General features: G+C 41.2%; 3 protein-coding genes and 1 long non-coding RNA gene across 25 annotated transcripts in view; 3 read left to right on the forward strand and 1 right to left on the reverse strand.

Moving 5' to 3' along the window:
• The first annotated feature begins 937 nt into the window (after positions 1–937).
• rpl31 (ribosomal protein L31) lies at positions 938–2657 on the forward strand. The gene is made up of 5 exons (XM_034864333.1): positions 938–1044; positions 1504–1607; positions 1737–1862; positions 2392–2504; positions 2593–2657. The coding sequence occupies exons 2-5, from the start codon at positions 1504–1506 to the stop codon at positions 2622–2624; spliced, it is 375 nt and encodes a 124-aa protein (XP_034720224.1). The 5' UTR covers positions 938–1044; the 3' UTR covers positions 2625–2657.
• A 1136-nt stretch (positions 2658–3793) lies between these two features.
• Positions 3794–8711, forward strand: chst10 (carbohydrate sulfotransferase 10). Its single transcript, XM_034864305.1, has 6 exons — positions 3794–3979; positions 4231–4374; positions 4458–4567; positions 5844–6069; positions 6545–6650; positions 7014–8711. Exons 2-6 carry the CDS (start codon positions 4281–4283, stop codon positions 7564–7566), a joined length of 1089 nt encoding a protein of 362 aa, XP_034720196.1. The 5' UTR covers positions 3794–3979; positions 4231–4280; the 3' UTR covers positions 7567–8711.
• Positions 6108–24593, reverse strand: LOC117939202. Its single transcript, XR_004655545.1, has 3 exons — positions 24583–24593; positions 18259–18264; positions 6108–6235 (listed from the first exon to the last, which is right to left on the reverse strand). It is a non-coding gene; the product is annotated as an uncharacterized LOC117939202 (long non-coding RNA).
• Positions 11149–26505, forward strand: part of LOC117939200 (mitogen-activated protein kinase kinase kinase kinase 4-like) — a 34968-nt gene continuing 19611 nt past the window's right edge. For all 22 annotated transcript variants that reach the window (XM_034864281.1, XM_034864282.1, XM_034864293.1 and 19 more), the window contains exons 1-3: positions 11149–11422; positions 11764–11829; positions 22912–22968. In XM_034864281.1, coding sequence (XP_034720172.1) covers positions 11366–11422; positions 11764–11829; positions 22912–22968 — 180 coding nt within the window. In that variant the 5' untranslated portion in view covers positions 11149–11365. The remainder of the gene's footprint in view (positions 11423–11763; positions 11830–22911; positions 22969–26505) is intronic.

A 26505-nucleotide genomic window follows, 5' to 3' on the forward strand; every position in this document is an offset into this window, starting at 1 on the left:
ACAATGGTGTTAAAATTACAGCTTTCGGGCATTATTTTTGAGGTTTTACGCTAGTGTTTGATAAAGACTTAAGACAAGATAGCGGTCTCAGCTGGTTGTAGACCTCATAACCCTAACACAAAATAAAAGATGTTTTTTTTTAATTCCGAATAACTCGTCTTAACCTCTTTCTTTAACATGGTCAGAGCCTTGTATACAGTAATGATTCTGTGTGTGTGTCATACAATTGCAACGGCTGGTCTAACGGGATTACCTAATTCACAAGAATACCACACAAAGGGCAGCTGACATTGTTGAAAAGGAAAACAAATCATTACTGCATACCACATGCTATGGTGTTCCTAAACAAAATCAACTGAATTTAGCAGAATATAGAAGGAGAACATGAACACTATCCATATATTTATTTCTGTAAAACATTTTTTTCTTTTTTTTCTCTGCAGTCACCCTTATTAACAAATCCCAAGACCCCCACTGACATGGACTCATAACCCCACCCACCCCTAGTCACTACCATTTGCATTACCTACATCCTGGACTATAAACCTGAACATTGCACATACTGTGTATTTTTTTGCACTCAATCCATTTAACCACTTTTTTCTTATGTTAAACAGCTATTTTGTATATATACATTTCTATTTTTATTGTTTATTTCTATTAAGGTTCAATATGTGAGTTGTTTATGTATGCACCAACCACCAAGGCAAATCCTTTGTTAGTGTTACATACTTAGCTATAAACCCTTTTTTGCTTCTGATTTAAATATTCTGATAATGCAAAAATGTACATATCCTTGTCTTTATTATCTCAAAATCCTCCAAAAGGTACAACAATATTTACGTCGTATTATGTATCCAGTTTCTTGGAAGTGTATCTCATTTTCTATTTCTTACAGCGCACATCCTGGCAACGTCTATCCTCGGAACCCTTACTCGTACATTTGGTGTTGACGAACAATACATAAAACGGACCAGTTTCCTTTACCCACAATCCTCTGCTTTAGGTCCGTCCTTCCGACTTCCGCCTCAACTACGAGCCGAAGTGAGTATTTTCTTCGGGAATTATAGTTCTACAATCTATCACCATCCTGCGGTTTTAAAGACACAACTGGCCACATTATCACCATAAATGTACATATTAGTGTTCCATTGTCCTTTTTATGAGGTTTTTATGGATTGTATTGCATATTTAAAGACAGTTGGAAGCAGCGAACTGTACGGCATTAGCTCGACCGGAGTTGCTTCAGTTTGCCTGGCTGTCCAGTGCTTATTTTCTTCGACATAGAAAACGTGTTATATTCTAACGTAAAGCGTTGGTACTAGCTGTAAGTTTCTATTTTAACGTAAGTGTTTTTAGCCTGCAGGTTAGCTTGCGTAGAGTAATAACATTAGAGCAGAGGTGCCGGTGTGCAATACAAATCCCAAGCTAGTTGAGCAGATGGTGCACGGGTGTGTTTAACGTGAGCACTTAGCTATAACAGTCATATATGTCTGGTTCTAGATGGCCCCAACCAAGAAAGGAGAGAAAAAGAAGGGGCGTTCAGCCATCAACGAGGTGGTGACCAGAGAGTATACCATCAATGTCCACAAACGCATCCATGGAACGTGAGTACTGCTCCGGAAAAGCTTGTTTTAAGGGTCATTATTTACATCTCAAAAGTGTTTTTTTTTGTTTGATCAATTACAAAATAATTATCAGTTTTGGAATTGATCAATTTGGTTTTTTTCTTGCAGGAGTTTCAAGAAGAGGGCTCCCCGCGCCATCAAGGAGATCCGCAAGTTCGCCATGAAGGAGATGGGAACTCCTGATGTTCGCATTGACACTCGCCTCAACAAGGCAGTGTGGAGCAAGGGTGTCAGGTGAGGTGATGCACCGTAAATACTCGGATCTGAGCATAAGTAATGGCTGGCCAGAAGTATAAACCTACTTCACCTGCACACTGTCCTGCCCGTGCTACATCATAGAGCGGGAAAAGAACAGGGTTTGAAGGGTTTCTGTGACATGGTGTAAAATAGCATAAGTGTATTTCTGACTAACGGTCATCACTTTACTCCTGGTGACTGCCACCAGCTTGTATTTAAGAAGTGGGACAAATGTTGCAAATAACAAACTAGTATGGCTGACCGTATCCTTTGAGCGGGGTGTTGTAGTTGAGCAAATCAATCTTGGATGTCGTAAATGCTTGAGTGTTTTGGCAGTGCTTGGAGTGCAATATACCAGCCTGAAGTGAATGTGGACTTTAAAAGTAGTTTGACATTTTTTTTTTTTCACACTGAAAAGTTTTGACACTCAAAATATTAAACTTAAATTGGAGCTACGACACATCTGCTGTCCACTGTAATGGTTGCACTCAGCGAAGTTTGTAACATCACGTTGTGTGTTGCGTAGGAACGTGCCGTACAGGATGCGCGTACGACTGTCCAGGAAGCGTAATGAGGATGAGGACTCCCCCAACAAACTATACACCCTGGTCACATACGTTCCTGTCACCACATGCAAAGGTAAATACACTACTAACTGATTTTCTTATTTCCCTGCTGAAGCAACAACGACATTTTATTAATATTTTCTCCTCTCTTTTTCTAACAGGTCTGCAGACAGTCAATGTTGATGAAAACTAAACTCTGCAAGTCGAATAAATCCCTTAAAAGGACCTCTTTTTTTTTCTTGTCTTTATTTCTGTTTCTGCACTCAACTACATGTCATATGGTGGGGTGTTTCTTAGATTTGAATTATTAGTTTTATATCATTGCAGAGGAATGTACATGGAAATCCTGTCCTCCACCTTACAAATTGCATATAGAAGTCAATTAGAACCTAACTATACACTCTGAAAACAAATTGTTTGTAATGACATGCTTGATGACAAGACTGCTCCTACTTTCTCACAGTGATAAGATTGTTTAATGGATGCAGACAGACATTTTCCCTTTCTACAACAAAGGAAATGTGTTTCAGTATGTCTTCTGGCCAGTGATTGTCCTGTCTTGCCATTAAGATTGATATTTTGGGATTTGTATTACTCCTTTTTATAATACAAATGGGATAGTAGTAAAAAGTGCTTTTTCAGGTCATTGATATGTTCAGCTATGGACACTATACAATTGAGTCACAGTACTGCTCAATTTTATTTGTCACATGGAAGGTTTTAAATTACAATTTCAGTGAAATGTAAACTTAGTTCCTAAATTTTAAGCATTTCAACTAATAATATGGATATGTTAATGGTTATGCCAAAAGTCTGCTATGATGTCTTTAGTCTTGCTGATGACTTGACACCAGCGGGTCAGGTCCTCTCCTTCTATCAGGTTGGCCTTTTCATTTTCTGTAATCAGGCCCGCCACAGCTGTCTCGTCAGCAAACTTGGAATGATTAACTGGTTGTCATTTTTAAGAAATTAAATGAATCCACTCAAATCTGTATTAAGCACATTATTTAAAGGAATACAATACTAGTTGCTAGTTCAATGCCTCGAACAGAGCAGTCTTAACACAGATGCTAGAGGGAAGATCCCCAAAAGCTTTAGTTATGGAGATACCCTTCACGGAGCCAGGCCAAAGCAAAATGTTTTTCATATTTTCTTCTACATCTGGAATAGATTATTGTATAACATGTACACTGCGTGAGTGTTTAAACTGACATATTATGAAACACTCCAAAAATAAAATAGGTGCAAAATAAAGCCAGGCCAACTAGGAGATGTTACAACTGACCTCAAGTGATTTCATAATACAAGCTGGGACTGATTTTTGGTTTGGTGTGACAGTGGACAGGGTTGGACATATCGAAGCGTTGAGGAAAAAATGAGCACTACACGTGCGCTGTTGCTATGCTGTCGCTAGAGGGAGCTACTTGTCTGTTAGCAGTCGGATGTTGTGAAGAAGAACATGGACGCAGCAAGCTCGAAGCGATGGCATCGTTCAACATTTTCTTAAGAGTTTGCGCTGCTGTGAAGTTGCTGTAACACACCAAGAAGGTAAGACGCCAGGCTGCTCTGGTGCTCGGTCCGTTTCGACATATTAAATGAACCTCACCGAGAAAGACTAGCGTAGTTCAAGTTGTCTGCTCCCTGTCTGGGAGGGACAGGTGAGGCTAGCTGGTTGGTGGCTAACGAACTCAACCAGCAAGCTAAATACAGTTAACGGCTGCTACTGTATTTGTTTATGCTAACATTAGTCGTTGATATTCATATTAAACAAAGTTGAGTATAAATATGTGTGTGCCCAGGTGGGAGCGCCGGTCAGTGGTTCCATGGCCGTCGGCTAATGGGCTAAGCGATGCGGCACCACTGGATGCTCCTTGGGGCTTGCGGCTGGGTGCTGCTCATCCTGATGTTTGTCAGCAAGTTAATCAGCTTCAGAGCTGTAGATGGTAAGCTGGTGTGTCTTATGATGAATGATGCAGTCAGTCATAGGGGTACCTGTGATTAGCCCACTCTAATATGTTTTTTTCAGACTATGGAGACCGGGTTGGTGGTCCGAGTTGGACGGTGCCAGGGAGCAAGGTGGTTAAACCCATTCCTGTTTCCAGCCCAGAGAAACCAGTTCTCAAGCCATCCGATCAGGTGACTAATGAAGCTGATTACTAATTATACTCCATCAGCGACTAAGTTAAAAACTAAGTCATTCCCATTTTCATCATATGTTCTTTTTTTAACTGATTTATCATATTTTCTTATTTTTAATTACAAGAACTCTACAATAATACAGAACAATTGCAAGCACACACACACAACATAAGGACAATATGTCAGTGGTTATAGATAAAAAGATATAAATGTATGTACTTTTGAAGTCATGCATCGGGAAACTTTAAGCCTGAACCGTGTTTTCTCTTCAGCAGGAGAGGAAAGGTTGTGGAGGGAAACAAAATAAAGACAGCTGAGAAAAATTACTGAGTTGCTTTTCGGTGTATTTTGATTACGTTCTGCAGAGTATAAGGGAAACAGACACACAAAGTTCACAGCAGCAGCCTTGCAGAGAGTCTGACATATCTTAAGGACAAAACCCCGGTCTTATATTCTTTCTCCTGCCAAAGGAGACCTTGTTTGGGAACGTGCCTAATCATAGCAAAACAATTAATCTTAACACACAGACAAGTTGGAGCCACTTCTACGTCTTTTCTACATCTGTCCCTCGTGCCTCAGTTTGTATGCTCATTAATCTTAGCTGCCAAAGACAACCTGGTGCCGTTTGGTCACGTACAGATCGTTGTCCAGACTCCGTACCCTTATCGATAAATATGGCATAGACAACTGTCTTTCAGACTTTATGGCACCAACTTTCAACTAGTAAATTTAGGGACAAACAGCTGTGGTCTCTTCTTCAGCGAGGACACATACACAATGAATTAAGTGGAGTCATATAACTGAAAATCCTAGTAATGTAATAATATGAATAATATTAAAGGATATATGAAATCAGGAATTAATGTAACAGTGAAAAGAAACCAAAACTAAATTTATTTGAAGCGTCAAGGTCCATCTAGGCCGTTATCTCTGCAAAGCTGGGGCTGCACGTTCCATCATTATCAGTTCTATAAAGTCCTTCAGCCAGTGATGCAAACCAAAACACTTTGAGACTTTCCAATCCATAAGAAATTTAACTTTTTCTCAGGTGGGGTGTTACTGCAGATTGAGCTCCCAACAGACACGGTGCATGGTGATCGATCCACATCTCAAATTAAAAAATACCATAGTTTGGACTCTTGGAAAATTGTCTTATATCCGGGGAGTGCCGTACATTATTAAATTAGTATTAAAGTTTGTCTCTCTCCACAGCCATGCCAACACCATTAGAAACAAGGTCATCAGTCACATTAGTGTTGTATGTGTGTCTCAGCCCTCAGCGGTACCCACGGTGACTGATTGGCAGTCCGTCGTTGAGAGGCGAATCGAGTTGCTCTCCACAGTGTGTAAGAACAGCAGCCTGAGGAATTTGACTCACGTCTCCATCAGCAAGTTTGTCCTGGACCGCATCTTTGTCTGCGACAAACACAAGATCTTGTTCTGCCAGACGCCGAAAGTGGGCAACACTCAATGGAAGAAGGTCCTCATTGTGCTCAATGGTAAGTACGGGTTGGATGAAAATGATAATTAATGATTTAGCCTGACACCAGATCCGGCTCAGCTGTAACTGAGAGTGGGTCTGGGGACGGTTCATTCACAGCCCATTTCCAAAGGGGCGTCACCAACGGATGCCGCTCAAATGCCTCTGGGTGCAGTTGGATAAACCTAAACTCAACGGTTGTGATTGGTTCCTCAATTTGGAAACATTTTATTGGGCTTAAATGAGCTCTTGGCCAGAAAGACTTGCAGAGCAAATCTTAAATTTGCTGGAAGTTCGTCAGGGTTTTCCCAGGCTGTCAAAGATGAGGAATAGCTGATGGAAAACCATTTGTGGTTTTGTGAGTGAGTAAAACATAGGGCAAAGCACAAAAATAAATGACATTTTTGTAAAACAGAGTGCTGAATATTTACAGTGGCCTAAGGTCTGTTAAATGTATTCATTCAGTTGTTGACCTATGCTATTAACATTGGCAGAAGCATTCCCCACCGTGGAGGAGATCCCAGAAAACCTCGTTCATGACCATGAGAAGAACGGCCTGCCCCGTCTCTCAACACTCGCGCCGCAGGAAATTACTCACAGGTGAGTCAAGAGTTACAGTGATAAGTGTAGATCGAGTTGTGGTCACCCCTACATTATTTTTTTTCTTCTTGTTTTTGTTGTGGCGTTTGGTGTGCCTTCATCATCTGCTTTACGCTCACAGCGTCATCCTTTCACAAACTTGTCCATGCTTTGCTATAGCAGTGCAGCAGAACCATGCATCAATTATTTATATTTAGCCTTTCAGTCTGGGTACCACCTGCTTAGTTGATGCTAGTAGAAGAGCCATTGTAAGGCATGTGATTTTAGTATTTACGATAGGCAGCAAGAACGCAGAAATGCCCGCTGTGACAGTCCAAACAATGAATACAAATTTCATCCTCAAACCCCTATGTGCCTCCACAGATTAAACACTTACTTTAAGTTTTTCATCGTGAGAGACCCCTTTGAGCGCCTGATTTCTGCATTCAAGGACAAGTTTGTGAAGAACCCACGCTTTGAGCCGTGGTACAAGCACGACATCGCTCCAGCCATCATCCGTAAGTACCGCAAGAGCCACCGCGACAGCGACCTCGCCGCCTCCGGCCTGCACTTTGAGGACTTTGTCCGTTTCTTGGGTGACGTGGACGGCCGCCACCGCATGGACCGGCAGTTCGGTGAGCACATTATTCACTGGGTGACTTATGCAGAGCTGTGCGCACCGTGTGAAATACACTACAGTGTGGTGGGCCACCATGAGACACTGGAGCAGGACGCCCCCCACATCCTCAAAGCAGCAGGCATCGACCATCTGGTGTCCTACCCAGCCATTCCTCCAGGCATCACCCGCTATAACAGAACCAAGGTGGAGCACTACTTCTCAGGCATCAGCAAGCGGGACATCAGGCGTCTCTACGCACGTTACCGGGGGGACTTCCAGCTATTTGATTACCCAAGCCCAGACTTTCTACTGTACTAAACTGATTAACACTGACTAAAAGACATGTTTTCATATAAAATCCTCTCAACGTGTTTGGTTTACTGAACTACTGTACTGGACTAACAGACCTACATGGCTGGTATGCAGTAAAACGTTCTTATTTTTAGGAATAACTGACATAGTATGGCTGTTGGCTGAATTAGCAATGACTTTTTGATAACTAATAAGTGGGCTGTCCACAAACCTGTAGTGTCACAATACAGTGAAGAGAAAAAGTGTTGCTGTAAAAGTTTTGATGTGAGTACAGCACACTGTCACATAATGAGATTTAGCAGTAACATAAAAGCTGCAGAAGTTATCATTTTGTGTGTGTGTGGGGGTCAACATTAAGATCAAATACAGGTACAGAACAGATTTGCTATCTTATGTCCAACGTTCATGAATGGATTCTCAAGTCAAAGAGATGTACTCCAGGGTACTGCGAGGGATTCAGGCCCGTTACCCTGTAATGTAGCTAATATACTGCACTGTATGGCTTCATATAATCAAGGAATACCATGGACAATGCTGTGTTTTGACATGTCTTTTCTGTTGCGCCTTGCTATCATGCTTGACATAGTCAAAGAGTCTGTATCGGGCATGCCAACAGTATTGCGAATGGCAAGAATATAATGCAAACTAATTGGACATAGATATCTTTCATGGATGTTTTAAGAGTTGCAATCAGTGTTAACTTGTTACCATTGTTTTATGATTTATTCAAGGCACGTTAAAGTCATGTAAGACTGTAAATTACCCTTCAAATATCATGAGGGCTTAGTCCTGGCCAGACCTCTACTGTAGCTGTTTAAGTTGGTCTGCCTTTACTGAAACTGACAAAAGATATGAAATGCCTGTCACTCCAGTTATTAGCTGTTACATTACTCTGGGTCATTGGAAGGACTTTGGCACTAGATTTTAAAGAATGATTTTTTTTCTTCTTCAAATGTACTGTGTAAATGTTGTTAACATGACTTGCAACTCAACATTTGTATTACATGTTGCTTTTTATAATATTAACTTGACACCAACAGTGTCTCAATTGTAAGACAGTGCTGCCTCCCAGCAACCACCTGGCGACCTTTTGGACAGGTGCTCATAATACAGGAAAACAAATGTTAGTAATAAAGTTCAATGTGAAATAATGTGCGTTTTTTTTCTTCTAACTAGGAGAAAGGATATGCTTAAATTTCCATTGGTGTGAGCTCTATAAAAGGTACATAAAGCATCATGTCACACTTCTTAATGTGATCCCTTATGAAACATGTAGTGTAGATGTTGCTGCAATAATATAAACATCCACAAGGGGGCAGTAAACCATTAAATATTTGACCACTTGTTATGTATATATGTATTATGAGTTCACAAACAATGCTGATCCTTGGACCAAATATCACATCAGATTTTTGACATGATGTTGACATTTAAACCACGAGAATGAGGACAAAGCAATAACTTCATAGCAAAGTCAAACAGCATCAAACATGTCTTGACCATGCTGTGTGGAGCAGTATTCACGTTATCAGTATCATCTGGATAGGTTGACCTCATAGAAGAAGGATTTAAGTTCATTAATGGACCTTAAGCATTAGTAAAGTGTTACACTGAATGCCCTCAGTTAAGACTGTGTGTGTGTGTGTGTGTGTGTGTGTCCACTGTCAGGTTACTTCTCACAGCCTGTCAGACTGGTTCCCTGAACGCTGAGTTGAACTTTGTTTAACAAAAGGCTTAGCTTTGGTTTTATGGAGGATAAGTGTTGAATAACTAAAACATTGCGGCTGAACATTTGTCCCTGTCTGCAGTGGACACAAGACTATTAACATGCTGCCTATTATATAAAAAAATCCTCTGTTTATGTAACTTGTGTATACCATACCATATGTGGCTGTATACACTTTATTCAACTTGATCGTGCTTTGAAATTACGGAAAGATTGAAAGTGCTGAGCAGAAGTCAACCTAGATCAATGAGGGCACTGCGTTTTTTTAAAATAAGTAGCACCTTTGGGTGCACGGCTGAAAGGCTTTTAAAAATTCACTTTCCTGTACATTGATTTGCCATGATGGGAAACTGAGGCTGCAACTCAGGCAGAAAGAATACACACTTCCTGCTGGGACTGAGCTCTAAACAGTGTCAGTATATAAGAGCTAATAATCAGAAATCAGAGCTGCACAACATCACCGATAAAACAATGTGATATTATACTGTTATTTAGCTATAGGCCTACTATATCCCTATGTGAAGAAGGTAGTAAAACACTTTATTCTAAAAGCCAGTGTTATACATGTGGCTTGAGTAATGATGACATTAAGTAGTGGGATTTGTTCCTCGTGCCCCATGCTGCTTTGAGAACCACTGCACTAACAGACCCAGCATCACTTCTGAGATTGCTCACCTGCCACACCCATGATTACCAATATTGACACTCGAACATGCGCATGTCCATAAGGATGCTGGGTGGTGGGGGGTCCGCGCCTGTCTGCCTCCCTCCATCTGACCGGCCCTGATGCTCGTGTTAATTGTTTATGTACTAACGTGCACGTTGGTACACATGTGGTGAGGTGATTCTGTGTGGATAGTGCATTAAAGATCATCTCGGTATCCATGCTTGGTGTGCTGAGGCCCAGCCCTTGTCTATCTGTGTGAAGCCGACCGGCTTCCTGTGTTTGTGCGATTCTCAGTAAAAGCTGAGTCAAGTCAGACAGAAGAAGACAGGATGAAAGCGGAAATTAGGCACTTTCTCTTTCAACATACAAGATTTTCTATATTTTTTTGGCTTGCAGGAACTCAAAATAAGAAATTGTATTTAAAAAAAAAAAAAAAAAAACTTGGTAACTGTATTATCAATAAATCAGGTTAATATAAATTGTATGCGTCTTTATGGCCTATGCCAAATTCTTTTTCTTTTCATTTTCTACGTAAAACATTTTTGCTCATTCATAAAAAAAAAAATATCCTATTGTTCACCAGTGCCTGAGTCAGCCATTTGCCTTGATAATGCCAGTGGTGGAGAGGAACTACATTCACTCATGCACATGATGTACTCATGCATTTCAGTACTGTACTTAACCAAACTAACCGCAACAGGCAAAAAGTAATCACAACATTAAAGTGATGCTTACACATTAATGCCTCATTTATTGAAATCTAATATTGCAATTCACCAAAATGGGTGATTCTTCCTATTCACACTTACTACATCTACTTCAGTTAAAGAGTAGTGGGTAATTTTCCATCACTGGCTAATGTATGCACACTTTTCACACAGGGTCAATTCATATCAAATTTGTATTGTAATATTATCAACAACTAGAAGCAGTCTATGGCAATGGAGGTTTCTTCTAACAATAATAATAATTATGTATGCAAAGTAAAGTAAGAATGGCATTCTTAGGGCATAATTAGTGCAGAAGATTGTGGAGGCAAAGTGAACACTGAATACAAGATGAGGACATTTGAAAAATGAGAGAACTAGTGTATTGCTTAAATTCACATTTTTCACAATGTAACGAGGATCTCGGTGAGGCTTTTATGCTGAAACTCTTAGGCGGAAGTCAAGGTACTCAGCCTAGCTTGACACCAGTGGCACGAGCAGGGAGAGAGAGGAGAGCGGACAGGGAGCCCGCTGCTGCCACCTCAACATGGAGTAGCGAGATCCCCGCATTTAGCTAAGAAGCGGACCCCACGGAGAGGAATACGCGACGGACTCTATGTGATTTATCCCCCAAAGTCATTTCAAATGATACAGCCGCAATTATCTTTTGTTAACGAAAAGGGAAGCTCTGCTTTTATTTGAAAGATGGCGAACGACTCTCCAGCTAAAAGTCTAGTAGACATAGACTTGGCTTCATTGCGGGTGAGTGCTGCCGAACCGAGCCTATGTTTTTTTGTTGTTTTGCTAGCTTTTATTTCACGTTGCTCGGTTAACCACATGCCCCCCCAGTCTGACTAGCATGAGCAAGTCTTAAACTGTTCTCATATGTTCCTTCTGGTTGGAGCTGAAGTATTAAAAATGACCGCTGAGCCAAAGCGAGGTGTTGCCAGTGTCTGGTTTTCCTTTGTTCGAGATGCGTTTGGCATGTAGGGTAGACCAGGGCGCAACAGCTGGCTCCCACTGCACAATGTTGTTCATAAAAGAAACACATCATAATTGCTATTTATTTACACAAAATCGCCTTTCTGTCTTTTTCTTTTCAGGATCCAGCTGGGATATTTGAATTGGTGGAGGTAGTTGGAAATGGCACCTATGGACAAGTATACAAGGTTGGTTGGAGGCGCAGTGCATGGCCTGTGCTGTTTTCACTGTGAATGCTCCGGATTGCCAATGTTTTCCCCCTTCATCAAGCCTGGGAACAAAGAAACTGACATTTCAAAAATATGTCTGTAAAATGGTGCAATCAGACCACATCATGGGCGATTAACGTTAACCTGACAGAATCAGAGATGTAATTTTAGAGTTTCTACTATTGTTAGTTTGTTTTGAAATCAGTCTGATCATTGTTAAGCTGAACATGTGTGTAAAGAGTGAATCAGACAGGCTGGTGTCTGATGCATCACCTATCTTGCATCACCTGCCTTACCAAAAAGTAGTCGAGGAGGCGAGGATGGAGAAACGATATCTGTCATGAGACTTATCCTGCTGGCCTCACGCTTCTGTCTGCAGCACATTCATTTGTTTTTCTTATACCAAAACCAAATTTCATATCCTGTTTAAATCAGTTCAGTGGATGGGAATCCCACTCTGGGCCATCTGCTCTTGGTGTCACATTTCTCTGCTGGAAATTAACATTGCGGCTGTCGAAAGATATTACCAAGGAGGAAGCTAGAGAGACACAGCGGGTGCTCATGTAGAAGTCAAAGATGTGGTCGATGGCCTTGGATTGGAGACGCATCTGTCCATTTGCCTATGACGTTGCAATGGGCCTCCTAGTATTGTTATTGATGCAGCTAGCTAGTCAGTAGGCTCCATTTTGTTCCCTGCTGCTACACTGTAAGATGACATTCACCACATGCCTTTATGGTAAGTAGACATCTAGTGTGCTAAGCTCGGTGCAGACTGTTAATGGGCTAGTCGAAGCAGACTATCCAAAACAAAAAGAACACATCAATTTGCTTGTGCACTTAGCAGCAAGCTAAGCTGAGTATTTAATTCTGACAGCCCACAGTGCTCCAGTGACCTGCATTCAATCCCCTAGTGCAGTGAGATTCCAGGGTCCCCACCGCCTGAACTCACAGAGCGAAACCCATCTGTGTGCATGTGCTCACACGATTGCCACACCTGAAATCAGCCCTGTGCAGCGCAGAGAGAAGGAGCGGATGATTGTCATTAGGAAGTGTGATGCAGCGTGCTATCTTGCCACCAGATGGTTTTGAGCCGGGCGTGTGGGACAGAGAATTACTGCTTCTCCCTCTATTTGTCCCTTTAATCTCTCGCTCCATTCACTGTCCGATGCTAATTCTATTTGCGAGTGCTGCTGTCTGGGAATGGAGCTTGTACAAGAGAGGGCTGTCAGATTAGCCTGCAGTTAACACAAGGACATGGTCGTAACAGCCTGAATGAGCTGAGCCAAACCGTCTGTAGCAAAGTTATAGCTTACTGTAGCCCAATACAGCTTGCTGCAGTAGCCTTTCGATCAGCTGTCGGTCACTGCATTGACTGTCATGTTAACCAGTTGAATGGGCCTGTGGTGATGGAAGGGGGGGGGGGGGGGTGTTTTCAACTGGTAGAAGAGCAGCTGTCCAGTTCCAGACAGAACCTGCCCACAACTCTCACAAAGCTGAGTTTGTCTACTCGCTCTTTGGGTCTCTCAGTCCATCAGTCAGTTAGAGCCACAGACAGGAGGAGGTTGTCCGCAGGGTTTCACACACCAACCGACTGAATAATCCTAACAGCCCCCCAACTGAAAACGGGGTGGAGTTTCATTACCCTCCGAGGCCTTTTCTGCTTTGTCAAGCACTAGGTCACAGATTGCAAGGCCCTTTTTAGATGATGTGTGACCACGCTTCTTTACTCTTTGATTTGTGGGGACTTTGGATTCCTTTGAGACATTTTCCTTTATTTTATTTTTTTTAGTTATTTAAGGAAAATTGTACAGAATGCCTGATCTTGAGAAATGTGAACTTCAAAGTTGGTTTTCACAACAAATGTCAAGTGTACAAGTGCAGTTTTTATTTATTTATTCATTTCATTTCTATTTTTGCTATGAGGATATATGGAGAAAAGCCTTTTGGTTTTGCAAGCTTTCACTGACTTATGGTTTGAATAGTTTTTCGCGCATTGCTGTAAAAAGGATTAAAAAAAAAAAAAGAAGTGCTGTGGAAAAACACATTCTCCTTATTTCCACAGCATAATAGAGATAGAAATATTTCAAACAAAACTCAACTATAGACTAAAGGAAGACCTATCGCTGCTGGCCCAGGATCAGATCCCACCAAAAATTATATTTCTCTATCTCTGCTGTGTTGCACCACTTGCAGCTTTACCCAGAAAATTAAAGAAGCAAGCGGTTCTCTAAGACCTGAAATGCCGTGTCAAGGTTCTCGTGGCCATGCTGTGCTGCAGGCTCTCTAGCTGTACTCTCTGCCAAGAAGGCAGCCGTTGCCCCTGGAGAGGTGCCAGATTACAGTCAACTTCAGAAAACACAGCACAGCAGAATATGACTGATGGTCAAAAAGCACATTTTCATATTTTGCTTTGGTCAGCTGGCTTATTGGAATGTGAGCTCGGATCTATACACAGATTGATCACCCTAGTGTACTGTATTATCCTGAGTGATACAGTAATTAAAAAAAAAAGCATTGTGGTCATAATCTTGTGCTAAAAACTAGGCCGCCAAGATACCAGTGTTTTAACCAGATTATGCTGTAAACCAGTGAATGATCTTTACCTCCGTGTTTCTTGTGAATACCAATCCACCGGAAGCATTACGCTAAATGTGTCTCACGCCATTAGTCGTTTAAAAATAATGCATTTACGTCTACACTCTTTGAAATCACTGTGAGACTCTCTCTGGCTCAGCATCTCATAAGAGTAATGATAAGATAGAAAAAGACAATTCCTCAAATTGTGTGTGGTATGCATAGAAGATTCCCTCTGCTCTACAGAATGGCCATATATAGTCAGGCCTGAGGCTCCAGATCCCCTGCTGACCTGCCTCCATGCCTGCTATGCATCCAAGGCTGTGCCACCATTATTTTCATTCTGTCATGTCCCTAATGTTTGACGTGCACGCTTGTGTTAGTTAGATAGTTAAAATGTATTTCTGCGGCATGGCTACATACATACATACATACATACATACATACATACATACATACATACATACATATATACACACACAATAGCAAACAGCCCATAGACACACTACTACAGAGTATACAAACGACACATCCTCATCTACAGATCATCTCTGTAAAGAGCTTTTTTTCCTCTCTTCTCCCAGGCTTTCTCAAGATAACTAATTTATGTTTCACATGTGAACAGCCATCTCAGACTTTGAGCATCATCCTTATTTACCCAATCTTTATCTGCTTTTATCTTACTAAACCAAGAGTCACGCCGTTAACAATAAAAAAGGACAGTAGAAAACAAACAAAAGTCCTTTACTATATCAGTCAAACAGTGTTTTTCTTCTTCTACATTAACATTTTGTCCTGTTTTAACAGTCAAAGGTCAAAGACCAGATCTCACCTGAGCACAGATCTTTGCCTTTTAGACAAAATTATATACAACATCATTCTCTGTGCCATATTTAGGTTTTACAATTGCAAAAATACGCAATTTTGTGTGTTCGTTTAATGGTTAAAATCAATGGTGAATTGACTTTGGGGAGGTCTATTGATGGTCACCAGCAAGGCCATTTGGCCAAATACTCACCACAAGCACAAGTATCCGATGGAAAGATTATTTGTTCCCAGTACTCTCCTCCCATCTCCTTCTTTTGTTTTCTCCCCCAACCTTAGGGCCAGCCTCGCCCTGCCCTCAGGACAAGTAGCTGTTTCTCCTCTGGGGGCTAGCTATGCCTGATGGTCACAAGGGGTGGGTGCTGCTGCTGAGGAGGGAGCTGAACCTCTCCTACCAGTTCCATATGGTGCTGGCTGGGGCTGGTGCTTAACCCTGTGCAGTAGTTATCAGCCGTCAAAGCAGCAAGGTGCTTTGAATGTTTGTTCAAATCGTGGATTTTTATCAAAAAGGCTGGTGCCGGGATCTTAATAAAGTTTGGAATCAAGTGACCAATGCTTCCAATTGCACTTCAAAATCAGTGATGCCATGTTGCCACAATAGCGCACTGCAAAGGGGTGGGAGATGCTGTCTGACGGTCTAATCCAGGAAGTATCCAGTCTCAGCAAGACACAGCCAAGCCTTGTCCAGCTGATTCTGGCTGATGTTGGATTATTAGACATCAGTGTTAATAATCCAGTGTTGATTAATCATTGTCATAAAGTGCACTAGTAGAATCCAGTAGAAGTCTTGTGTAATATTTTTTTTGAACATGCAGTGATGTGTGACTGTTTTGCCAGTTAAATTAACGCTACCGGATTCAACCCTATTAATGACATGTTACTGGCAGAGCAGTGGATTAGATGTCAGGCTTGCCTAATGAATAAACCGTTGTTTAGAGCTCATTGGTAAAGGTCCTGGGAGCCCGGGTGCTGAATGGCTGGCTAGCTTTTAGGTCAGAATCAGGCGGTATTGAATGTGTAACCCATGCTGCAACGGGCCAGGTTCCCATATTAAGTCACACTTGCGCTCTTTTTCTATTATCAACACACTGTTAGCACACACGCTAGTAAATACATTTAATTGTGCTTTTTTAAAATGGCTGAAAGGCACATTTGAAACATTTTAAGCACAAGTTGAAGCAAACACACAATCGAAACACACACTCTTCCACTCTGCATCCTCTCTAGCTGACACAGCCTGCATCTCTTTTGCCCCCGTCTCCCCCACAGTGACCCTCTCCCTAATGGGTGTCACAAGACCCACAACGTCCTCTGACTGGCCACGCTGCCTGAACAAAACTCTCTGTGTCTTTGGTCCGCGGGTGTGTTCATGCCACTGTCTGTGTGAAGCTCATTGAAAAACCTCATTACCCGAGTGGTGTTGAGATGAGACACAAAGGCGCTGGCAAGACGAGACAGTCTCTTGCCTGTCTTTCCCCAGCGCCTTTTCTTGACTGCTTCTTTTCTCTTCAAGACCACTTCTTGTTTTAATGTGCTAATGTACTGGGAGTAATAGATCCCGGCTCCAATCATTAATGACATTTTCTCTAGAAGAGTAAATTCCTTTTTATTTTAAGACCCACTCAACTTTCTCTCATTCCTACCACATGCACCGCTCATCCTCTAGTTTTTTATTTTAATGACATCATACCTGGGCCAAAGGTGTTTTTCTTACAGTTAGAATCCCTTTCACATCTTTCCCTGCTTTAAAAACCTGATGGGGGGGAAAAGGATAATATTTGATGATGTGTAAGTGTAATATTTAAAGTTTTGTTTAGACAAGGCTCCAACATGCATTTTTGATCCTTTACAGCAGCCAACTACTGCACTGGGATCAATAGATGTACAGGGACATCAGTGGGCCTCCTGTTTTGAGATTTATCTTTCCATGTGTGCTCCCTCTTCCCATTCACACATCATCTTTTCCTTTACCAGCTTCTCTCCTCATCCCTTCACTCGCTTCCTGCCTTTTATTCTCCGTCCATTCTCATCACTGTTTCTTCCTTTGTCTATGCCACCTCTTCCATCCTTACTTCTCTGGATAGTGCTGGAGTGGAGGCAGCGTGTGTGTGTGTGTGTGTGTGTGTGTGTGAGAGTGTGTGAGAGAGAGAGAGAGAGAAAATTGGGTCAGTGTGCTGGAATGCAGCAGCAGTATAAAGTGGAAGAGCCCAGAGAGGCAGGGGCAAGGCACTGCCGTGGCTCTCATGTGCTGCTGCTTACTGCCGATTGATCAGTTCTTTCCCCAGCATTCACCTGACGTGTGCGCTGTGGAATGCGTAGGCATCTTAGTGTGTACTCAAGACTTGTGTTTCTACGCCTTCGCATCGTTGCTTCCCAAGGTAGATGGAGGTTGTGACCAGCTTATTTCTCACTTTCTATCCACCCACCTACTCACTCTGCCAGTTCAAATGTCAACTTAGATCTTCACATGACCCTGCGTGGGGGGTCATCCATCCCTCATTACCACCGCCCTGCCAGCTCACACCCCCCCAAAACGCACACATTCCCACTGGTGACCTTTTGAAGAACCAAACCATGGCACCCAGCAGTTCTCTCCCACCCTTGGTGCATGAACTAACGATAATATGAAACCGAGTTAGTTTTGCACCTACATGGCTAGTTAAAACACATGTCGCTCAATTACAGCACTCTATTGTGTAATGGCAGCATGAGCCAAGTTTCTTGTTGGGGGGTGGGGGGGTGTTTGTTTACCTGCTTAGAAAGCCAGCCAGCATTTTGAAGTAGTTGCTAAGTGTGATTGATCTTACATTAATGTAAAAGGTATAGAGAGAGAGAGAGAGGTTCTTTGTGTTCTGGTCAATCAGGATGCAGAGGATACGAGCCTTGTGAAGGACGTGTATGGGAAACAGTACTCCTCATTTGTCCACACCGACTCTGTGGGCAGACCACTAACAACACTGCAGAGCATTACTGCTCACTTCTGTCCAGTGCAAATCCACCCTAAAACACAAATCACTGGTTTCCTAACAGTACCTTAAACTGTTTTCATGTATGTAAGATAAAACATTGTGGCAAAACCTGATGTATGTCTTTTGCTTAAACTGGCACAGTTTCTTATTTATTCATGACGTAATGCTCAATTAATCGGATAGTTCAAATTCTACAAACCCCTATTGTCAGCACCCAGTTTAACAGAGTAGCCAGTTAGAGCCTCGCTTTTTAAGTGTCCAGTGTTGAGTGAGATTTCTTCTCCAGTGTTGTTAACAGATTGGTATATTTTGTTTTGGGGTAGATTTTTAACTTATTGTCTAGGCTTGGCTCTAAAGGCAGTAAGTCAGTTAGTGGTTTAGTGCTGAGCTGGAGAAAGGCCAGCAGCACATCTGGCCATGGTTAAGAGGAGCTGCGATGGAGGAGTGGAGATGGAGGTCAGGGAAGACTGAGTGATAGCTCAGGGCCTCAGATAACCCCTCCACTCACACGCCTAGCTGGCTGCTTCTTAGGGGGCCCTTTAGGGCCTAGCCGCAGCCATCCTATGATCCACCCAACAGGGGTCCAACCACAGGACTAGAGCTGAAACCATTAGTCGATTATCCATTAGCCTATTGTCAGAAAATGTGGTCGGCAACACCATGATAAATAATTCATTTTTCAATTTTCAGTTTTGATAACTGTAAACGTTAGATTAGATTTACATTAGATTATTACTGCTTCTCAGAATGTTAAGCTTTTGATGATTTGATATAAATAGTCAACAGATAAATCCATAATGAAATTATTATTAGTGGCAGCCCTATTATAGGAGAGTTGGCCTTTAACAAGTAAAGTGTAAGATGTTGTCTGTTTTGATGGGAGGACATGAGACAAGTTAGCATAGATATTACTGTATATTAGTTTTTGTTTGCAAAATTTGTTTTTCAAATTCAGTATGTCAGATGCTGTATTTTTTTTCTTAAGTCAGTCATTGCTCTATGCATTGTTACGCTTAATGACTAAATATCCTTGTGCTTGAGAAGGGCATCATTTATGGCTTAGAGGACTAAAATATTGGTAATAAGTTAATAGTGGTGCAGTTATTGTAGAATATTGCAGAATGCTTCCCTACTAATGCAAAGGAGTGCCAGATCCATACTTACACTTGGGAGTATGGTTTCAGTGCCTAGTGCAATATCCTTTATTTAAAAAAAGTATTTGTTTATGAAGAAAGTCAATGAATATTGAGTGATTCCATATTTTTGGAATCAGCTTAAAAAAATCCAGTATCGATGATGCTTTTAATGCTTATTATCTTATTTTAGTTCATCATAGATATGACAGTTATGTCAGCAAATGAGTAACTATTTTAAATTGCATGATAAAAAATGCTATAATTATATATCATGGTCACACTATTGGATTAGCTAGACTCTCAAATATCCAAATTGTATTGGCCTCAAAAATTGACCACTGGTCGGGCACAATAGTAAACAAATCTTTGGTTGAAGGATGCATAATAATCAACATACAAGACTTGGTCAAGACCGAAAGTCCACAAAACTACATTTACAGCATTTACAGCTATTTTGGTGAGTGATTAATAATTTATACAATTTTCACGTCAAAATGCCAAATATTACTCGGCTTCAGCCTCGGCCTTATGAGAAGTAGCTGCTTTTCTTTGTCTGATGTGATAGCATGAGTTTTGGACATTTGGTCAGACAAAACAAGCAATTTAAAGATGAGGTGATTGTCTCCATTTTTTATTTTATTTTGTAGAACAATTTTTTTTATTTATTTCTTCGGGCCAATCTGCAAATTAATGGATAATGTAAATAATTGTTAGTCATAGCCCTAATCTGCTTATTTACTAAAAACTTTTAATTTACAGTCTGGATGAGAAATAGCTGATGTTGACTTAGGCACATTCCATCATTTTGTTTGTCAGTCCCACTTAGAATAGCCTAGTAAAAAGTAGATTTGTAAAATCTATTAAGCCTTTTTGGCAACATCCTTTCCCCAAATACAAATTTCCCAAAACGTGCCTGTTTTTAATTTGTGCCGATTCACAGCTTTTGTAAATCCTTGAGCAGCTTTGTGTCACCCCCAAGGTAACTGCTCCGTGTTTTCCTTTTTTCCCCAGCACAATGAATGGATGAAATGAGGGGATTAAGCATGTCAAGAAACGTGTGTGTAACACAGCCACACATCCCATTTCTCATATGCTAATGTTGTGCAACCCAGTTCTGTGGTATCAAAATGTAATAACCTTGTGGCCAAGATAACCCTATCTCCACCCACAAGCTGAGCGATGTTTGTTTTTTTATTTTTATGACTGGAATGTCTTCAGGCTTACAGAGAAGGAATCGTAGCACATTCATATCCTCATCTCCTGCTATCTATTCCAAATGATGTATCTTTAAATCACAGCTGAACCCAATGTAAACAGACTTTCTTTTAGGCTTTTAATAGGTCTACACACACATTTATTTTGGCACTGTTAACCGTAAAATTGTAAGAATTTCTAGCTTTGGTTTAATTACAGCTAGGGCTGAGCGATAGGGAGAAAATCAGATATCACAATATTCTTGACCAAATAACTCGATATTGATATTGCGGCAATATTGTACGATTGACAATAAGATGAGATAAATCGTCATCAGTAATGTGGACTTAATGGAGTGGAGCAGTCTCGTAAATTCCAAAAAAAGTACATGACTTTACTGTAATGCCGCCTTTAAAACCAGTAAAAGACAACACCTATGTCATATCCCGATATCCACAATCCAAGACAATACCTAGTCTCATATCACCACATCGATATATTGCACAGCTATGATTACAGCCCAAAAGTGAGATGAATGGTATTTTTAGTATCACTGAGCTGTATCCCACAGATATCTGGAGGAAATTCAGAGTAAGCTGTCGTGCTTTAAGGAGGACAATTGAAGAAGTGCAGGGACACAACTGGTGTTTAGACTCTATAATTTCTCTTTTCTTTCTACCTGTTTTTAAAATTGAGAAAGTAAAAGCAATTGTCTGATTTTTACACAATTTACTTCTGCAAGTGTAGTGTCTACTCGTGGTGTTGGGTGTGGACTGGAGGACTTTAAGCAATCTGAATTCTTGTCATAAGAGAAAGTGTTGTGGCAGTGAATCAGGGTCGGCTCTCAGGTTGGGGTTTGTAGCTACAAACAACATGGTGATTTATGCAGTAACAATATGCTTTGTGTGTGTGCTTTATTGCCTATGAACTTTTCATTTGTTACAAGAAGGATGTGATATTTCTTCGGTCAAAAGTTACACTGGATTCCTTTAAAATGGTTTCAAATTAATTTGCTGCTATTCAACTACTCCACTAATTAATTAATGAACTACTTGTATCAGCTCAATAATAAATAATAGTTACCAGACTTTCAGAGTAATAATTCATTCATAAATCCTATGACCACCAGTTAACGTTTCACTGAAGGACAGTAGAAGTGAACTTAAGGCATAGGTATGAGGTTGACAACGTCTGAGTTCCTCCTGGTAACACCTGGGACCAGTGTACCCAGCAAAGGAGGCTGCGTCAGCACGAGCAGCCAGTACACGGGGAGCTGACAGCCATAATGTCAGCGTCACTGTTTTTGTAGTGGCGACCCTTGGGATCAAAGTGGAGAGTATTAAAGGCATTGTAATTGTCCCTCTCATCCCCCTCTCCTACCCAGTGAAAAGACAGGGGCCCCTAAGCCGGCATGGCTTTTATTGTCATAATCCATACAGTTTCAGTTGACTGTGGAATGCACTGGCTGAGATGGTGGTGGTGGTGGTGGTGGTGGTGTTTGTGGGGCTGTCCAAATCTGTGTCTGGATGTGCATTAAGTTGTGTACTCCTCCTGCAACCACAAGGTCTGTATACTGTATTGATGTATGTGTCTCTGATACAGTTGCTGCAGAGACACAGCAGCGCTATCACTGCAGTGTTGTCCTAAAGAGCCAAAAGGGGAATACCCATACCCAATTGGGCCAGCTGCCGAAAAAGTCCCATGCTTTATCTCCTCTTTAAGGTTGGGGATGGAAAGGAGGGGTAGTAGAGAGGCCTCTATTTTGGTCCTTTTGTTTATGTAAGGAGTGGCATTAGGGTGTTAGGAGAGCAGAGAAGTCTGGGAATCTTGAGTGTATATAGCTTTGGAAAAATATGCTCATCTGTGGCACTGTAAATAGTAAGTTTATTTATACCGTGGGATACATAGGGCTTGAGATTGCAATCTCTAATGAGAACAATAAACAGTTGAATTTATGTCTAAAACCCAAAGATATTCAATTCGCAATGACATAAAACAAATCACATTTTAGAAGCTGAAACCACCAAATGTCTTGCATATTTTTTTTTTTTTCACAAGAAAAGCAATCAATTGTTAGGAATTGACAGATAAAACTGTGACTCCCAATCTCACGCAACCTAGTGTGAGATTCATCATGGCGGCACCATGCTGCTGCTTACAACCATTGAGTAATTAATTAATCAGCAAATCCTTTTGTTGAGTTATAAACATGTCTTTTGTATTTTGAGTTTAAATTCTGTGCTTCTGTCAGTCACACATGTCCACACACTTCCTTAGTTCGTTGATCATCACTTTTTATTTAATGAGATTACGATGAGGTTGCCAAGTGGAGTTTGGATGCTCACGTCGTTTTCTCTTCACAGGGACGACATGTCAAGACTGGACAGCTGGCTGCCATCAAAGTCATGGACGTCACAGAGGTAAGGCTTAACAATAGATTGTTCTAGCTGCAACATCACAAAGTAAGCATGTGCAGTAGTAGTCATAGAAGTGGTATGCTTGATAGTCAATGAACTAATAACAAAGTTCTTGGATGTCTTTGCTTTTATTGTCTGGTTCATATTTAAATCGGTAGACATTCCATTGGAGATGACGCCTAAATGTTTTTGAGCTTACAGAAGAGCAAATGCCACATTCTGTAATGAGTCCTCCCCCCCCCAATAATAAACAGCATGGGAGGGGGTAGAGGCAACAGGATGCTTATTGAGTGAAGTGCGTCATTTAGCGGCCAGCAGGCTGCCCTCAGCTGCGGGAGGTCCTGTCTGCAGATGAGAGAACACACACACAACCACACATGCACATATGCAGAAGAAGAAAGCAAAATGCTTCAGAGTAGCAGTGAAGGCCAGCAGGGCCAACCACCCACACGACCATAGTAATAATGGAGGTACACAACACATGCACCAGTAACAGGCTTTACTGGTAAATTCTGGAGTCTAGTGAAGTAGTTGCACTTGCGGTGTTCATCATCAAAGTCTTAAGTCGTCACATTAGTTTCATCAGTGCATGACTGCAATTATAAGGACATGTATCGCTGTTGGCACTGTCATCAATATAACCCTGAATAAGGCTACTGATGCTGTGGCAGATGTGTGACCCTTGTGCTCCGAGTTGCCTGCTGCCACTCCTCAAGTTAGCCTACGTCATAATGAATCATGGGTGACACACTTATTTGTTAGAGAGAATATTACCCAACCGTTTCCTGTTTTGTGCGATAGGACATTACTCTAGGTGTGCCTTCTAGACATGTCGTAACTTATGGGAACTTTTGTGAAAATCTTTTCACATGAAGCAGGTGCCCACTGAGGCTAAACCTGTTTTGCCATACTTTGTGAAAAAGAGTACTGCAGTTGATATTGGGTGTGTCTCTTTTAACATTAGCTTGTGCTGCAGTAAATGTCCTAGACGACTATCATAAGCCATATTTTATTACCTGCATATGATTAAATGGTTCATTTATCTTCATCCTTAACATGATAAAGCTTAATGGTAGATGCTCATCAAATCTTTCACTATTTTCTGACATTTATAGCCCAAATAATCAGTTGATTCATTTAGAAATTGCTCTACAGATTCATCAGTGATGATAAATTTCAGTTGAACCTCATGGTCATTCATTAGATAGGAGTACATGGATAGATGGAGAATATATTCTTACAGATATTGCATTAAGTAAGTTACCTTAATGCTAAAACTTCAGTGTGTGGCCAACCCAACAAGTTGGACTTAAACTTTGGCTTTTATCACACTCTTTCACAAGAAAGAGTCATGCTCATCATCTGTTACCTGATCATTATCATCATCATCTTTACCGCTATGGTTTAGTGAGGCCATGTTGCACTTCCTCCTCTGGCCTGGCTGTAGAGCTCATCAACAGGCAGGTCACTCTGACCCACATTCTCCTCCATGTTCCACATTCTCAAATCCTGTGCCGTCCAGTAGCCCTGAAGCTAAAAATGGATGCCTTTCTACTTTGGCTTTATTTAGTTAAATATTAAAAGCATTTCTGATCCTACTGGTATAGAGTTGACTACACGATTTGGGGCGGATAATGCTTTTGTTCTTGTGTGGATGCTGTATACTCCTCATAATCAATTTGGGACCCAGCAATTTAAACACATGTAAACATCGTGTTGACTTTGTTTTGAATTGTGCTTTTGTCATATTCCAAAAGTTTTCAGCAACTAAGAGCATGGCCTATCTGGACTGTATTAAGCAGATTTGTTTCAATTTCTAATGTTGAAAAAGATATGACAACTAACAATTTTTACAAAAAAAAAGTTACACCCTGAAAATTCTGGTCCACCATTTTTTTTTTAATGCAAGATTTGTTTTGGGGCACTGTTAGGCCTTTCATTTTTCACAGGACAGATGAAGTAATGAAGGGGGGTGCAGGTTGGAGTCGAACCCGCGGCCGCTGCTTCAGAGCAATCTTCTATGTATATATGCGCCAACTGAGCTATCTGGCCACTGGTCCACAACTATTAACATTTAAACCTTGTAATATTTTGTCTTGAATTGTAACCTCAAATATAATGCATTATGTTGAGCTAGTACGTAATACACACAACCTTTTGTGTGTATTAAGTGTGTGTTTCCTCTTATATCCTCCATGTTGTCATTTGACAAGCCTCCAGTCCTCTCTCTCTTTTTCTTTCTCTCTCTCACCATCAACATCAACATATGATTGTGTCAGTTTTTCTTTCTCCGTTTGACTTGTGGTAGCGAGGCTTTCACAGTCGAGAGTGTGATAATCCAACAGCTGCACAGCAGAGAGGGGGTAGATGGGAGAGGGAGGGTTGGAGGGGGGTGCGCACAACAGAAAGGCTTACGTCAACTCAAACGAGTCATGCAGCAGCAGAATGGCCACCTGCATAGACGGCCAACTGCCATTTTGCTATAGGTGATACATGCAAGAAAAACACTGTAGTAATATGTGCACATAGCATCCCCTTTCTCTTAATTTCACTTCATTTTTTTGTGCAGTACAGCCCGGTGATAATTAAAATAAAATCACTGTCAACATAAAGTGTAGTCTGCGGTGATAATGCTGTGGTTTCTGCCCCCCCCCCTCCTCCCACTGTACCTTCTATAGGAGAGGCCATGGAACCATAAAGCAAAGCAATTGCGGGGGCTGACCCCTGCATGTGTCCAATTAGTGTGTCACTGTTAATCATTGTCAAGTTGCTATTGGGTGCAAGCAAGGAGTTAGCACTGAAGCTAGTTGTGACCTTTTTTATCAAGATGTGATACTGGCCAGGTTTGCTTTTATTCCTTGAACTAAAGTCCATTTTCAACAGAGACTACAAACACTGCATTAAAGCTACATCTGGCAGTTGATTTCCCTATGGCGTTCAGTATCTACAGGGCCTATATGTCATTATCATGTTTGTTTTATAGGTTGCTTTTTAATTTTAAAAGCCTTCCATTTTCTTCTGATTTACAGCTCTTCCATTAGTTGGCCTTATGCCCATTATGCATGATATTTACTATGTTTTTGCGTGTAAATGGTAAAGGCAGGATTCTTAGCTTTCCTCCCAGCTCTAAGCAACTATATTCAGGATAATGTCTAATTCTAATTGATATCTGTAGGGAATTCGCCATCGATCTAATTTATAATTAGTTGCTTTGTTTTTTTTTGTTTTGTTTTTTACAAGGGATTACCGATAATGGCTACTGTACACATCAACTCACAATGAGACTCACTCATGCGTCTCTAATCTCTAAACAAAGGACTAATTTGCTAGTAGACAGACGATTCCTATTGCATTGTTGTAGTGCTGGGTCCCAGACGAGCGATGAATAAGACCTAGCCAGACTGAAATGAAACCACACCACATAGCTCTGACACTTGCTGTGACCCTAAGCATGGAATTGAATTGATTTGAATCTGAAATTAAATGTCACCCAAATGGTGATTGAAGGCCATTGCCACACAGTGATTATTGTATTTCATC

The sequence above is a fragment of the Etheostoma cragini genome, chromosome 24, assembly GCF_013103735.1.
Source record: "Etheostoma cragini isolate CJK2018 chromosome 24, CSU_Ecrag_1.0, whole genome shotgun sequence".
Lineage (NCBI taxonomy): Eukaryota > Metazoa > Chordata > Actinopteri > Perciformes > Percidae > Etheostoma > Etheostoma cragini.

What these genes read in the sequence shown, in the direction of transcription:
- rpl31 (XM_034864333.1), top strand. Translation starts at nt 1,504, where the DNA reads ATGGCCCCAACCAAGAAAGGAGAGAAAAAGAAGGGGCGTTCAGCCATC. An exon ending in CACAAACGCATCCATGGAAC is followed by an intron (nt 1,608 to 1,736) that starts GTGAGTACTGCT and finishes TTTTTCTTGCAG; the next exon opens with GAGTTTCAAGAAGAGGGCTC. An exon ending in GTGTGGAGCAAGGGTGTCAG is followed by an intron (nt 1,863 to 2,391) that starts GTGAGGTGATGC and finishes TGTGTTGCGTAG; the next exon opens with GAACGTGCCGTACAGGATGC.
- chst10 (XM_034864305.1), top strand. Translation starts at nt 4,281, where the DNA reads ATGCGGCACCACTGGATGCTCCTTGGGGCTTGCGGCTGGGTGCTGCTC. An exon ending in GGTCCTCATTGTGCTCAATG is followed by an intron (nt 6,070 to 6,544) that starts GTAAGTACGGGT and finishes TAACATTGGCAG; the next exon opens with AAGCATTCCCCACCGTGGAG. An exon ending in CCGCAGGAAATTACTCACAG is followed by an intron (nt 6,651 to 7,013) that starts GTGAGTCAAGAG and finishes GTGCCTCCACAG; the next exon opens with ATTAAACACTTACTTTAAGT.